We start from the raw sequence: 13,490 nt of genomic DNA on the forward strand, positions 1-13,490 counted from the left end.
CTGTTTCTTAAAGTGGCAGCCCTATGTTTACACATTACAGTCACAACTCAAAAGAAGCTGATCTCTGATTTCCATGTTCATAACCACCAAACAGAAAAAGGAGATTAAAGGGGTGGTGACTGGTTTCCAAAGTAAACATCGCCTTCAGACGAGATTCAGCTTGCAGCAATAAGGATGTACTCACCGGGACCCATGTCTCTTGTTAAAAAGATGGACGAATCACACCCTGCAGCTCCACGAGGACACAGCGATGAGCTCCAGCTGTCTTCTGACTGTGAGGACTCAGCAGCACCGCATTAACTCACGAGGTCTGACGCTAATTCCGGGAAAACGAAACTGTTCACTGTCTGACCACAAGAGGGCGACATTTTGCTGTTTTAACCGAACATTCTCGTCCTTTACTGTTCTTCATGCAGTGGTTTCAACAAGAAAAGGTAGCAGATTCAGACACGTTCTTTCTCACTGTTGTCTGCTTTTGCGTCCCTCACACACAGACGCTTTACATTTATATCCATCAACAAACCAAATAGTAGGTACAATGTAGAGAACAGCGCCGCCTCATGTTTTGGAGTTTATGTTCATTAGTGCTGCATCAGTTTATTACCAGGGATCGATTTCCTTTGACTTGCTGTGCAGAGGAACCGATCAGGTGCAAAGATCCGTCCTCTGACCTTGATGGTTGAGTTTGACAGATAAAATAAATTCATGAAGCAGTGCAATATCAGACCATGAAATAGTTTTATAGTGAAATAATTGTGTTTTTTTAGACAAATTTGTATTTTAATGCATTCATGACACATCTAAGTATTTATTTTCAATTTTAATAAGTTAATGACAGATTTAAGTAATAGTTGGATGTCACATTTATTTATTTAATGATGTATGTAATTATTTATTTTCGCAGATTTCATCCTCCACATGGAACCACAGTCCTCACAACAGTGATATTCCAAACATAAATTTTCACTTTTGAAAATAACTTTTACTGTGCTTACCTGTGGAGATTTCAAGACATGTTGATTGATATGTTCAAAAGTCACCTGATAAAAAACAACTGTTTCCCTGAAAGATGCTATTTCACCTTGTATTGCCTGAAATGTGTCATTATTGGAGAGGAAACCCTTGTCTTTTCATTGCATGTGAATATATGTATGCATGTGCAATGTTTTTCTGTCAACTGTAATATCAGAAAAAGAAAAGAAGAAACAATATTCCCAAATTCAACAGACAAATGTAGATTCAGCTGCAAAAGACCAAATGACCACTTTGTTCAAATTTTTTTCTTTAATAAGCTGAATGACAGTGCAAGGACTGTGTAGGGAAATAAACATTATGCTGAAACAATTTGTAGATCTCATTGTACATCTCAAGAAAATTGCGCAAAAAGAAAAAGAAAACTGTTTCCCTGCAAAGATGCTATTTCACCTTGTATTGCCTGAAATGTGTCATTATTGAAGAGGAAACCCTTGTCTTTTCATTGCATGTGAATATATGTATGCATGTGCAATGTTTTTCTGTCAACTGTAATATCAGAAAAAGAAAATAAACAACATTCCTAAACTGGTCAGACCCATTCAGCTTCAGCTGCAAAAGACCAAATGACCATGAACGCTTTGTTCAGACGTTTTTTTTTTAATAAGCTGAACGATGGAGCAAGAATCATGTAGGGAAATGAACATTATGCTGAAACACTTTGTAGATCTCTTTGTAGATCTCAAGAACATTGCGCAACAGCATTGTCAATTTCAAAAAGCAGACACGGGATTTCTGTAACATTTCTTCAAAAAAAGAGACTTGCTACGTATCCTGCTGCTGCTCCAACACCACCCACAGCTGCAGAGGCAGCCGTTGATAGACCAGCCATACCTGCAGAGAGAGCACAGTGGAGAAGGTTATTTATGTATGAATAGGTGTAGATATGTATGAATGTTAATCCAGTGATTCTTGCGTTTTGCTTTTTTTACCTGCTGACTGCAGAACAGCCACCACACTTCCAGCTGCCACTCCTCCTCCATTGGCAATCGCTGCAGAGGACATCATCCCTGCAGCATATGAGCCGGCTGCTATTCCAGCTGAGGTGAACCCTGCAGCCCCCAAAACAACAGGAGCAGCAACCACAGCTCCCGCTGCACATGGACAAGAACACAGGAGAAGACACGTTGTGTTTGAGGACACCAAGCACCAAAACCAGCAGACTTAAAGAGACTCTGCTCATTACTGGACTGAAGTCCAGCAGGTTGATACATCAGTCACTAGAATGAAGGCCTGTGTGGTGAAATGTGATGTAAAAGTCAACTTGTGCTCAGAAAAACTGTTTTAATATTTGAAATGATGCGTTTTAAACTTGAAATCCGTCATATTTTTTGTTGCCGCAAACTGAAAAGTGTATACTCATCTGGACATGTGATTTCATTGGACAGGAGGGGTGTGAGACATTCTGATCTGACTGGAGGTGTCAGGTAAATGTAGAGCTAGAACGAGTACTGGACATTTCCTTCTGATATGTGGTGGAAAGAAGGAAAACCGACAGTCATGTGAAGCATAAAAACCTCTGCAAGTGTAATTGGTTAGAGTTCAACACCGATGTTGGCATGACAGCAACTATACAGAAATCTGCGTATGTGTGTGTGTGTGTGTGTGTGTGTGTGTGTGTGTGTTATGTTCACTCTGTACCTGCACCTGCTACCATGGCCAGACCAGTGACTGAAACACAAAGTGAAAACATTCATTAAAATCGCTCCAAACACACTTTTTTTTATTGTTTAGTGGTGAGATTGTCCCTGGGTTTGAGTTCTTGCTGGAGCTTGCATGTTCTCCCTGTGTGTGTGTGTGTGTGTGTGTGAGTGTGTGTGTGTGTGTGTGTGTGTGTGTGTGTGTGTGTGTGTGTGTGTGTGTGTGTGTGTGTGTGTGTGTGTGTGTCATAATATGACTGTGACAGCAGTGTGACATGAAAACCATCTGGTTTCTTCACTGGGTGTGAGCTGCTCTCGTTGTCAGGCATCAAACCAAAAACAAAACAGAGTTGTGTATCACGGCGGTTGTCAGACTAGATTCCAGTGGGAGAAATGTCCGTCTTTAACACCTGGCTATACATGTAAAGGTGGCCCAACTGTTTCACTCCATTGAAGCACTTTGAGCACTTCTTCACACAACCTCATCTGTTCCAGGTGTCCCAACCACTTCAGCAGTTTTTAATGTTCAAGCCGTTTTAGCTGGTTTCTCTTTTTCAGTCATTTGTTCTGCAGTAGTTGCTGTATATTATGGTTAATGTGATAATTCCTGTTGACTACATTTAGCTCATTATTTTTCAATAAATTTAATCATTAACTCAACCATGGTTTGCATTAAAGTTTACAATTATGCTACAATTACAAGCACAACTGATAATATAAGTCATAATATACATATTAAATTATATCATATATACATATTTATTCAAATCATAAAGATAAACTTCATGTATCGTTTACGAATGTTGAATCTGTATCCTTTATTTTTTTTTATTTATTCATTTTGGACATCAAATAAACTGATTGATATACAAAGTAAAAATCACAAAACTAATGAATAAATGATCTAATCTAACAGCAAAACCAGAATCCTTTTCCTGCAATAAGGATGTACTCACCGGGATCCATGTCTCTGTCAGAGTAAAAGGACAAATAGAAACTGCTTCTGTCATCTGAGGCTTTATTTCTTCAGAAACTAAACGAGAGCAGGGCGGGGCAAACAGAGGGAAATAAAAAAGCAAATAAACACTGGATGTTTCCTGGATTGATTTAATCTGGAGTTACTCTGGTTTTGTCAACTCTGGCAATGGCAGATTTTACTCTGGACTGGGGTTGAGGTATGGTGCGGGGGGGGGGGGGGGGGGGGGGGGGGGGGTCGTCTTTCCTTTCACATTTGGTGCAGTTCACGCTTTAGGAGAGGAGAAAAAAATAAATAAATGCGGCTGGACAAACCACACCCTCCACCTCCACGTGGACAGAGCGATAAGCCCCAGCTGTCTTCAGACTGTAAAGACTCTGCAGCACCACATCACTCTCACGAGGTCAACCTGGATCCTCCACTCTATTTCTGGGAAAACGAAACTGTTCACTGTCTGACCACAAGAGGGCGACAGAGAGTCACTGAACCCTGATCAATAACAGCCCTCGGTCTGAAGCGTCAGTGGTTTCATTCGTGCAGAAGCGTCTCAGTGTCATCTCACACTTCTGGTTCACATCCAGCCTCTCAAGTCTCTTGAAAAACTTATTTTCAGCCGCACAGTCACCTGATTGATGCTCTGATCAAAGACAAAAAAGAAAGAAAATGACACTAGAGTGGTCTTACAAACAATCCTACAGTATGATCTGTTTTTTGAGAGTTTATAACCTCTGAGAGACAAAGTCAGAAATATTTACCATTTGCAGCCATTTCTTTGACTTTAAACTGAGTGAAAATTTAACCTAACGATAGCTGTGTTTCACTATGTGATTTCTTTCAGTATTCTTTACAAAAGCCACCACTTATATGTTCTGTACAACTCGTATCTTAGCAATGTCAATCTAAAAAGCATCAAGTAGAGTTTACTTCTATCAGCATTTCACAGCTTCACTGGTCTCAAAGTGCTTTATAATGTCAACACACACACAAATAAATGAAAGTTTGAGGTTTTTATTGTCATTTCATTTCTTCCACATGTAAGATGCCGTGTTTCTCATTACCAGCAGGATAAGTAGGCAAGAAGAAAACAGCGAAAGAAATAGCATACAGTTATTAAAAATGCTAAAAGGATGCACACCAGCAGGAGCAGAGAAGTCGCCGCCCACCGCCATCTAAACGCCAGATGAACACAATTTATAATTAGCTCAAAATAAGATTTGATTGATGAAGAAAGTGCAACTTGATTGATGTTTAATTGAATTATCTGTTTTGTAAACCTGCATTCACACAATAATGCTTCAAGACAGGAGCGTAGCACCGGTTTACCAGGTGACGCTGGGATAATGACAGCAGTAAATGGTCATTCTTAGTTTGGCAGTGCTCAGGACGATATCAGTTCAACAGCTCCTTGACATCCATCAGGATCATCATCGTCGTGACCATCATCATCGTCGTCATCTTTCTTGTGAAACAGGCTCTTCAGCCACATCCCTGTGGCTACAGCAGCGCCGCCAACAGCAGCTCCGGCGGTGCCCACCGCCGCTGTGGCGCTCATCGTCAGGCCGGCTGCACCTATCACAAAGTCCAAAGTAAGAAATCAGCATGTATAATGAAATTGGTACGATGGTCACATTGGACAGGAGGGGTGTGAGACATTCTGATCTGACTGGAGGTGTCAGGTAAATGTAGAGCTAGAACGAGTACTGGACATTTCCTTCTGATATGTGGTGGAAAGAAGGAAAACCAACAGTCAAGTGAAGCATAAAAACCTCAGTGAATGTAACTGGTTAGAGTGCAACACCGATGTTGGCATGACAGCAACTATACAGAAATCTGTGTGTGTATGTGTGTGTGTGTGTATGACAAAATGTCCCCACAACATAGGAAAACCAGGCACAATGTCATTTGTGGGGACATTTCTTGGGTCCCCATGAAGGGAAACAACGTTTTCTTGACCATGTCGTTGTTACTGAAAAAAGTAAAAGTGCAAAAACATTTCTTTGGGGCTATGCATTGTTTTGGTGTGGGTTAGGGTTAGGGTAAGGGTTAGGGTTAGGGGCTAGAAATGAATGGGAGTCAATGCAATGTCCCCAAAAGAGTGGGAAACCCTACACGTGTGTGTGTATGTGTGTGTGTGTGTGTGTGTGATGTTCACTCTGTACCTGCACCTGCTACCATGGCCAGACCAATGACTGAAACACAAAATGAAAACATTCATTTAAAATCGCTCCAAACACACTTTTAATATTTATTGATTAGTGGTGAGATTGTCCCTGGGTTTGAGTTCTTGCAGGAGCTTGCATGTTCTCCCTGTGTGTGTGTGTGTGTGTGTGTGTGTGTGTGTGTGTGTGTGTGTGTGTGTGTGTCACAATGTGACTGTGACAGCAGTGTGACATGAAAACCTTCTTGTTTCTTCACTGGGTGTGAGCTGCTCTTGTTGTCAGGCATCAAACCAAAAACAAAACAGAGTTGTGTATCACGGCGGTTGTCAGACTAGATTCCAGTGGGAGAAATTTCCGTCTTTAACACCTGGCTATACATGTAAAGGTGGCCCAACTGTTTCACTCCACTGAAGCACTTTGAGCACTTCTTCACACAACCTCATCTGTTCCAGGTGTCCCAACCACTTCATCAGTTTTTCAAGTTCAAGCCGTTTTAGCTGGTTTCTCTTTTTCAGTCATTTGTTCTGCAGTAGTTGCTGTATATCATTGTTAATGTGATAATTCCTGTTGATTATTTCCCTCGCTTTTAAATAAACTGAGTTATTAGATTAACTCAACCATGGTTTGCATTAAAATTTACAATTATGCTACAATTACAAACACAACTGATAATATAAGTCATAATATAAGTCAAATTATATCATATATACATATTTATTCTAATCATAAAGATAAACTTCATGTATCATTTACAAATGTTGAATCTGTATCCTTTATTTTTTTTATTTATTAATTTTGGACATCAAATAAACTGATTGATATACAAAGTAAAAATCGCAAAACTAATGAATAAATGATCTAATCTAACAGCAAAACCAGAATCCTTTTCCTGCAATAAGGATGTACTCACCGGGATCCATGTCTCTGTCAGAGTAAAAGGACAAATGGAAACTGCTTCTGTCATCTGAGGCTTTATTTCTTCAGAAACTAAACGAGAGCAGGGCGGGGCAAACAGAGGGAAATAAAAAAGCAAATAAACACTGGATGTTTCCTGGATTGATTTAATCTGGAGTTACTCTGGTTTTGTCAACTCTGGCAATGGCAGATTTTACTCTGGACTGGGGTTGAGGTATGGTGCGGGGGGGGGGGGGGGGGGGGGGGTCGTCTTTCCTTTCACATTTGGTGCAGTTCACGCTTTAAAAGAGGAGAAAAATAAATAAATAAATGCGGCTGGACAAACCACACCCTCCACCTCCACGTGGACAGAGCGATAAGCCCCAGCTGTCTTCAGACTGTAAAGACTCTGCAGCACCACATCACTCTCACGAGGTCAACCTGGATCCTCCACTCTATTTCTGGGAAAACGAAACTGTTCACTGTCTGACCACAAGAGGGCGACAGAGAGTCACTGAACCCTGATCAATAACAGCCCTCGGTCTGAAGCGTCAGTGGTTTCATTCGTGCAGAAGCGTCTCAGTGTCATCTCACACTTCTGGTTCACATCCAGCCTCTCAAGTCTCTTGAAAAACTTATTTTCAGCCGCACAGTCACCTGATTGATGCTCTGATCAAAGACAAAAAAGAAAGAAAATGACACTAGAGTGGTCTTACAAACAATCCTACAGTATGATCTGTTTTTTGAGAGTTTATAACCTCTGAGAGACAAAGTCAGAAATATTTACCATTTGCAGCCATTTCTTTGACTTTAAACTGAGTGAAAATTTAACCTAACGATAGCTGTGTTTCACTATGTGATTTCTTTCAGTATTCTTTACAAAAGCCACCACTTATATGTTCTGTACAACTCGTATCTTAGCAATGTCAATCTAAAAAGCATCAAGTAGAGTTTACTTCTATCAGCATTTCACAGCTTCACTGGTCTCAAAGTGCTTTATAATGTCAACACACACACAAATAAATGAAAGTTTGAGGTTTTTATTGTCATTTTCATTTCTTCCACATGTAAGATGCCGTGTTTCTCATTACCAGCAGGATAAGTAGGCAAGAAGAAAACAGCGAAAGAAATAGCATACAGTTATTAAAAATGCTAAAAGGATGCACACCAGCAGGAGCAGAGAAGTCGCCGCCCACCGCCATCTAAACGCCAGATGAACACAATTTATAATTAGCTCAAAATAAGATTTGATTGATGAAGAAAGTGCAACTTGATTGATGTTTAATTGAATTATCTGTTTTGTAAACCTGCATTCACACAATAATGCTTCAAGACAGGAGCGTAGCACCGGTTTACCAGGTGACGCTGGGATAATGACAGCAGTAAATGGTCATTCTTAGTTTGGCAGTGCTCAGGACGATATCAGTTCAACAGCTCCTTGACATCCATCAGGATCATCATCGTCGTGACCATCATCATCGTCGTCATCTTTCTTGTGAAACAGGCTCTTCAGCCACATCCCTGTGGCTACAGCAGCGCCGCCAACAGCAGCTCCGGCGGTGCCCACCGCCGCTGTGGCGCTCATCGTCAGGCCGGCTGCACCTATCACAAAGTCCAAAGTAAGAAATCAGCATGTATAATGAAATTGGTACGATGGTCACATTGGACAGGAGGGGTGTGAGACATTCTGATCTGACTGGAGGTGTCAGGTAAATGTAGAGCTAGAACGAGTACTGGACATTTCCTTCTGATATGTGGTGGAAAGAAGGAAAACCAACAGTCAAGTGAAGCATAAAAACCTCAGTGAATGTAACTGGTTAGAGTGCAACACCGATGTTGGCATGACAGCAACTATACAGAAATCTGTGTGTGTATGTGTGTGTGTGTGTATGACAAAATGTCCCCACAACATAGGAAAACCAGGCACAATGTCATTTGTGGGGACATTTCTTGGGTCCCCATGAAGGGAAACAACGTTTTCTTGACCATGTCGTTGTTACTGAAAAAAGTAAAAGTGCAAAAACATTTCTTTGGGGCTATGCATTGTTTTGGTGTGGGTTAGGGTTAGGGTAAGGGTTAGGGTTAGGGGCTAGAAATGAATGGGAGTCAATGCAATGTCCCCAAAAGAGTGGGAAACCCTACACGTGTGTGTGTATGTGTGTGTGTGTGTGTGTGATGTTCACTCTGTACCTGCACCTGCTACCATGGCCAGACCAATGACTGAAACACAAAATGAAAACATTCATTTAAAATCGCTCCAAACACACTTTTAATATTTATTGATTAGTGGTGAGATTGTCCCTGGTTTGAGTTCTTGCTGGAGCTTGCATGTTCTCCCTGTGTGTGTGTGTGTGTGTGTGTGTGTGTGTGTGTGTGTGTGTGTGTGTGTGTGTGTGTGTGTGTGTCATAATATGACTGTGACAGCAGTGTGACATGAAAACCTTCTGGTTTCTTCACTGGGTGTGAGCTGCTCTCGTTGTCAGGCATCAAACCAAAAACAAAACAGAGTTGTGTATCACGGCGGTTGTCAGACTAGATTCCAGTGGGAGAAATTTCCGTCTTTAACACCTGGCTATACATGTAAAGGTGGCCCAAATGTTTCACTCCACTGAAGCACTTTGAGCACTTCTTCACACAACCTCATCTGTTCCAGGTGTCCCAACCACTTCATCAGTTTTTCAAGTTCAAGCCATTTTAGCTGGTTTCTCTTTTTCAGTCATTTGTTCTGCAGTAGTTGCTGTATATCATTGTTAATGTGATAATTCCTGTTGATTATTTCCCTCGCTTTTAAATAAACTGAGTTATTCGATTAACTCAACCATGGTTTGCATTAACATTTACAATTATGCTACAATTACAAACACAACTGATAATATAAGTCATAATATAAGTCAAATTATATCATATATACATATTTATTCTAATCATAAAGATAAACTTCATGTATCGTTTACGAATGTTGAATCTGTATCCTTTATTTTTTTATTTATTCATTTTGGACATCAAATAAACTGATTGATATACAAAGTAAAAATCGCAAAACTAATGAATAAATGATCTAATCTAACAACAAAACCAGAATCATTTTCCTGCAATAAGGATGTACTCACCGGGATCCATGTCTCTCTCAGAGTAAAAGGACAAATGGAAACTGCTTCTGTCATCTGAGGCTTTATTTCTTCAGAAACTAAACGAGAGCAGGGCGGGGCAAACAGAGGCAAATAAAAAAGCAAATAAACACTTGATGTTTCCTGGATTGATTCAATCTGGAGTTACTCTGGTTTTGTCAACTCTGGCAATGGCAGATTTTACTCTAGACTGGGGTTGAGGTATGGTGCGGGGGGGGTCGTCTTTCCTTTCACATTTGGTGCAGTTCACGCTTTAAAAGAGGAGAAAAATAAATAAATAAATGCGGCTGGACAAACCACACCCTCCACCTCCACGTGGACAGAGCGATAAGCCCCAGCTGTCTTCAGACTGTAAAGACTCTGCAGCACCACATCACTCTCACGAGGTCAACCTGGATCCTCCACTCTATTTCTGGGAAAACGAAACTGTTCACTGTCTGACCACAAGAGGGCGACAGAGAGTCACTGAACCCTGATCAATAACAGCCCTCGGTCTGAAGCGTCAGTGGTTTCATTCGAGCAGAAGCGTCTCAGTGTCATCTCACACTTCTGGTTCACATCCAGCCTCTCAAGTCTCTTGAAAAACTTATTTTCAGCCGCACAGTCACCTGATTGATGCTCTGATCAAAGACAAAAAAGAAAGAAAATGACACTAGAGTGGTCTTACAAACAATCCTACAGTATGATCTGTTTTTTGAGAGTTTATAACCTCTGAGAGACAAAGTCAGAAATATTTACCATTTGCAGCTATTTCTTTGACTTTAAACTGAGTGAAAATTTAACCTAACGATAACTGTGTTTCACTATGTGATTTCTTTCAGTATTCTTTACAAAAGCCACCACTTATATGTTCTGTACAACTCGTATCTTAGCAATGTCAATCTAAAAAGCATCAAGTAGAGTTTACTTCTATCAGCATTTCACAGCTTCACTGGTCTCAAAGTGCTTTATAATGTCAACACACACACAAATAAATGAAAGGTTGAGGTTTTTATTGTCATTTCATTGCTTCCACATGTAAGATGCCGTGTTTCTCATTACCAGCAGGATAAGTAGGGAAGAACAAAACAGCGAAAGAAATAGCATACAGTTATTAAAAATGCTAAAAGGATGCACACCAGCAGGAGCAGAGAAGTCGCCGCCCACCGCCATCTAAACGCCAGATGAACACAATTTATAATTAGCTCAAAATAAGATTTGATTGATGAAGAAAGTGCAACTTGATTGATGTTTAATTGAATTATCTGTTTTGTAAACCTGCATTCACACAATAATGCTTCAAGACAGGAGCGTAGCACCAGTTTACCAGGTAACAGTGGGATAATGACAGCAGTAAATGGTCATTATTAGTTTGGCGGTGCTTGGAACGATATCAGTTCATCTCCAACTTTATACAGAACAGCTCCTTCAGATCCATCTGGATCATCATCATCGTCATCACCATCATCATCGTCGTCATCTTGTTTTTCTTTCTTGTGAAACAGGCTCTTCAGCCACATCCCTGCGGCTGTAGCAGCGCCGCCAACAGCAGCTCCGGCGGTGCCCACTGCCGCTGTGGCGCTCATCGTCAGGCCGGCTGCACCTATCACAAAATCCAAAATAAGAAATCAGCATGTACAATGAAATTGGTACGATGGTCACATGCTTTAAGAGATTGGAATTTTATGCAGCACCATTCAGACACACTGGTTAACTTTAAAACTGCAGGACGCATTTGCATTGAAATCAGAGTACCTGCTGACTGCAGAACAGCCACCAGACTCCCTGCTGCCACTCCTCCTCCATTGGCGATCGCAGCAGAGGACATCATGCTTGCAGCCATGGAGCCCGCAGCTATTCCAGCCGAGGTGAAACCCATGGCTGTCAGTGCCACAGGAGCGAGGGCCACGGCACCCACAGCACCCACTGCACACAGGAAAGAGCCAGAAAACACAGCTTCTTATGAGCAGACATTTCTCACTAACACTGCTGTTGATTCATTGCTGAGTAACTTTCTTGCACATCCTCATATTTTGATGACTGGAAATTTGCTGAATATTTTGCAACTTTAGCTTGAAAACATAACTCACTGCTACACGCATGGAAATACAGCCGTTTCCAACCAAACTACAAAAAGGATTGTTCATCGGGAAAAGTGCATTTCTCATGTGGATTCACAAACATTTTTTTGCTTGGAAATGTTCACAAATAACTCTAAATAATACTTCCCCTGACTTCACCAGGGTGTCAAACATTTGCAGTCAGTTTAACGGCTGAACAGCCAAATATTTTTTTTAAAGTATTTATATATCCTGTAAAATACATACCTGTTCCTCCAATGATGGCAGCAATTTTTTTCCCTTTCCCTGCAACAGAAAGCACATTTTAACATATCCGACTCAAAGAGACAACAAGAGATTTACATGGCTTTAGACAATTTTTTTATTTTTACTTTTGACAGTGGTCCAGATCATTAAAAACCATTATCAAGCACCAAAATCTGAATTGGTCAGTGCACACTGTAGACAATGATGTGTCTGTGAGAGAGAAAGAGAGAGAGAGAGAGAGAGTGAGAGAGAGAGAGAGAGAGAGAGAGAGAGAGAGAGAGAGAGACAGAGACAGAGACAGAGACAGAGACAGAGACAGAGACAGACCAGGACCAGGACCAGGACCAGAACCAGGACCATCTCCATCCTGTGAATGAGGCTGTGTCCCAGCACATGGAACTGGTTCTGCATCTGTACATAAAAATAATATCACTGCGAACACTTTACAGTCTTACGGCATTGTTTCTATTCTATTTAACCTTCATTCTTATTTTATACTGTTTTACATTCCAGTGAAGTGTTTTAAACTGCTTATATTGTGTGTTTTTATGTAACGCTTTGGCAATGTGAAAGTATGTTTGTCATGCCAATAAAGCTTCTCTGAATTGAATTGAATTGAATTGAATTGAGAGAGAGAAAGAGAGAGAGAGAGAGAGAGAGAGAGAGAGAGAGAGAGAGAGAGACCCAGTGGGTACTTCATTGTTCAGGAAAACAACATTTACAGCCGGTCCAGCACGAATTGCCTTGAGACTGGGTTGGAGTGTGAATTGTTTAACACATAACAGACTCTGAGCAGAGATTTTGCGAGTTCAGCGAATTCAGTTCAATTCAGCTTTATTTATAAAGCACCACGTACAACACGGCCATTTCTCAGCACTTTTACACAGTACAGCTTTTACTGTCCTTGCTCGCTCTTTATCTACTGCATCATTCTACACTGTGGGAAAGAAAGAAGCTGTGTGAAACACTTACCGACCATCGTAGCTCCTGACGTGAGGATTCTGAGCTAAGATGAACTTCACAGCAAACAGACGACAAAGTGATCCGACCTGCTTCCCTCAGGCAGACTGCATGAAAATGTGTGGACCGCTAGGGGGCGACAGAGAGGACCCACTCTGGGTGTTCCCAGGAAAAGGAAAGTGAAAGAACAGCAGCAAGAATTAAAATCTGTAACCTCCAGGTTTATTATTATTATTATTATTATTATTATTATTATTATTATTATTATTATTATTATTATTATTTTCCCCTCTGAACATTCTGTCTCCATGTATTAATTCCGAGAGGGGTCCAAGATTGTCGTGGGGTTAATTCCAGCACTCTGTGACCAGCACAAAAAAAGAAAATGTATTAAA

General features: G+C 40.8%; 2 protein-coding genes and 1 long non-coding RNA gene across 7 annotated transcripts in view; all 3 read right to left on the reverse strand.

Annotated features, from left to right (window-relative positions):
- LOC115407260 (interferon alpha-inducible protein 27-like protein 2A) overlaps positions 1 to 315 on the reverse strand; it is a 2,375-nt gene extending 2,060 nt beyond the window's left edge. Inside the window, exon 1 of the mRNA XM_030117632.1 lies at positions 185 to 315. Coding sequence (XP_029973492.1) covers positions 185 to 194 — 10 coding nt within the window. The 5' untranslated portion in view covers positions 195 to 315. The remainder of the gene's footprint in view (positions 1 to 184) is intronic.
- Positions 316 to 1,262: 947 nt separating this feature from the next.
- Positions 1,263 to 6,903, reverse strand: LOC115407262 (uncharacterized). 2 transcript variants are annotated; one of them, XR_003933598.1, is made up of 4 exons: positions 6,718 to 6,903; positions 2,674 to 2,703; positions 1,965 to 2,126; positions 1,263 to 1,866 (listed from the first exon to the last, which is right to left on the reverse strand). It is a non-coding gene; the product is annotated as an uncharacterized LOC115407262 (long non-coding RNA). The 2 variants fall into 2 exon arrangements; XR_003933597.1 differs by lacking the exon at positions 6,718 to 6,903 and adding an exon at positions 3,629 to 3,813.
- Positions 6,904 to 7,725: 822 nt separating this feature from the next.
- LOC115407257 (interferon alpha-inducible protein 27-like protein 2A) lies at positions 7,726 to 13,250 on the reverse strand. 4 transcript variants are annotated; one of them, XM_030117627.1, is made up of 5 exons: positions 13,108 to 13,235; positions 12,463 to 12,546; positions 12,136 to 12,174; positions 11,564 to 11,734; positions 7,726 to 8,303 (listed from the first exon to the last, which is right to left on the reverse strand). In XM_030117627.1, the coding sequence occupies exons 1-5, from the start codon at positions 13,112 to 13,114 to the stop codon at positions 8,113 to 8,115; spliced, it is 492 nt and encodes a 163-aa protein (XP_029973487.1). In that variant the 5' UTR covers positions 13,115 to 13,235; the 3' UTR covers positions 7,726 to 8,112. The 4 variants fall into 4 exon arrangements, 3 of the variants coding, with proteins under 3 accessions (XP_029973487.1, XP_029973486.1, XP_029973488.1); XM_030117626.1 differs by lacking the exon at positions 7,726 to 8,303 and adding an exon at positions 10,805 to 11,411 and having other exon boundaries at positions 13,108 to 13,241; XM_030117628.1 differs by lacking the exons at positions 7,726 to 8,303; positions 12,463 to 12,546 and adding an exon at positions 10,805 to 11,411 and having other exon boundaries at positions 13,108 to 13,250.
- Positions 13,251 to 13,490: the final 240 nt, after the last annotated feature.

This window comes from Salarias fasciatus, chromosome 19 (assembly GCF_902148845.1).
Source record: "Salarias fasciatus chromosome 19, fSalaFa1.1, whole genome shotgun sequence".
NCBI lineage: Eukaryota > Metazoa > Chordata > Actinopteri > Blenniiformes > Blenniidae > Salarias > Salarias fasciatus.

Bases quoted from the DNA above. Each gene is read 5' to 3' on its own strand.
- LOC115407257 (XM_030117626.1), bottom strand. The intron at 12,175-12,462 runs GTCTGTCTCTGT...TTTCTGTTGCAG, and splicing joins TGGTCCTGGTCCTGGTCCTG to GGAAAGGGAAAAAAATTGCT. The intron at 11,412-11,563 runs GTACTCTGATTT...ATTTTGTGATAG, and splicing joins GGCTGTTCTGCAGTCAGCAG to GTGCAGCCGGCCTGACGATG.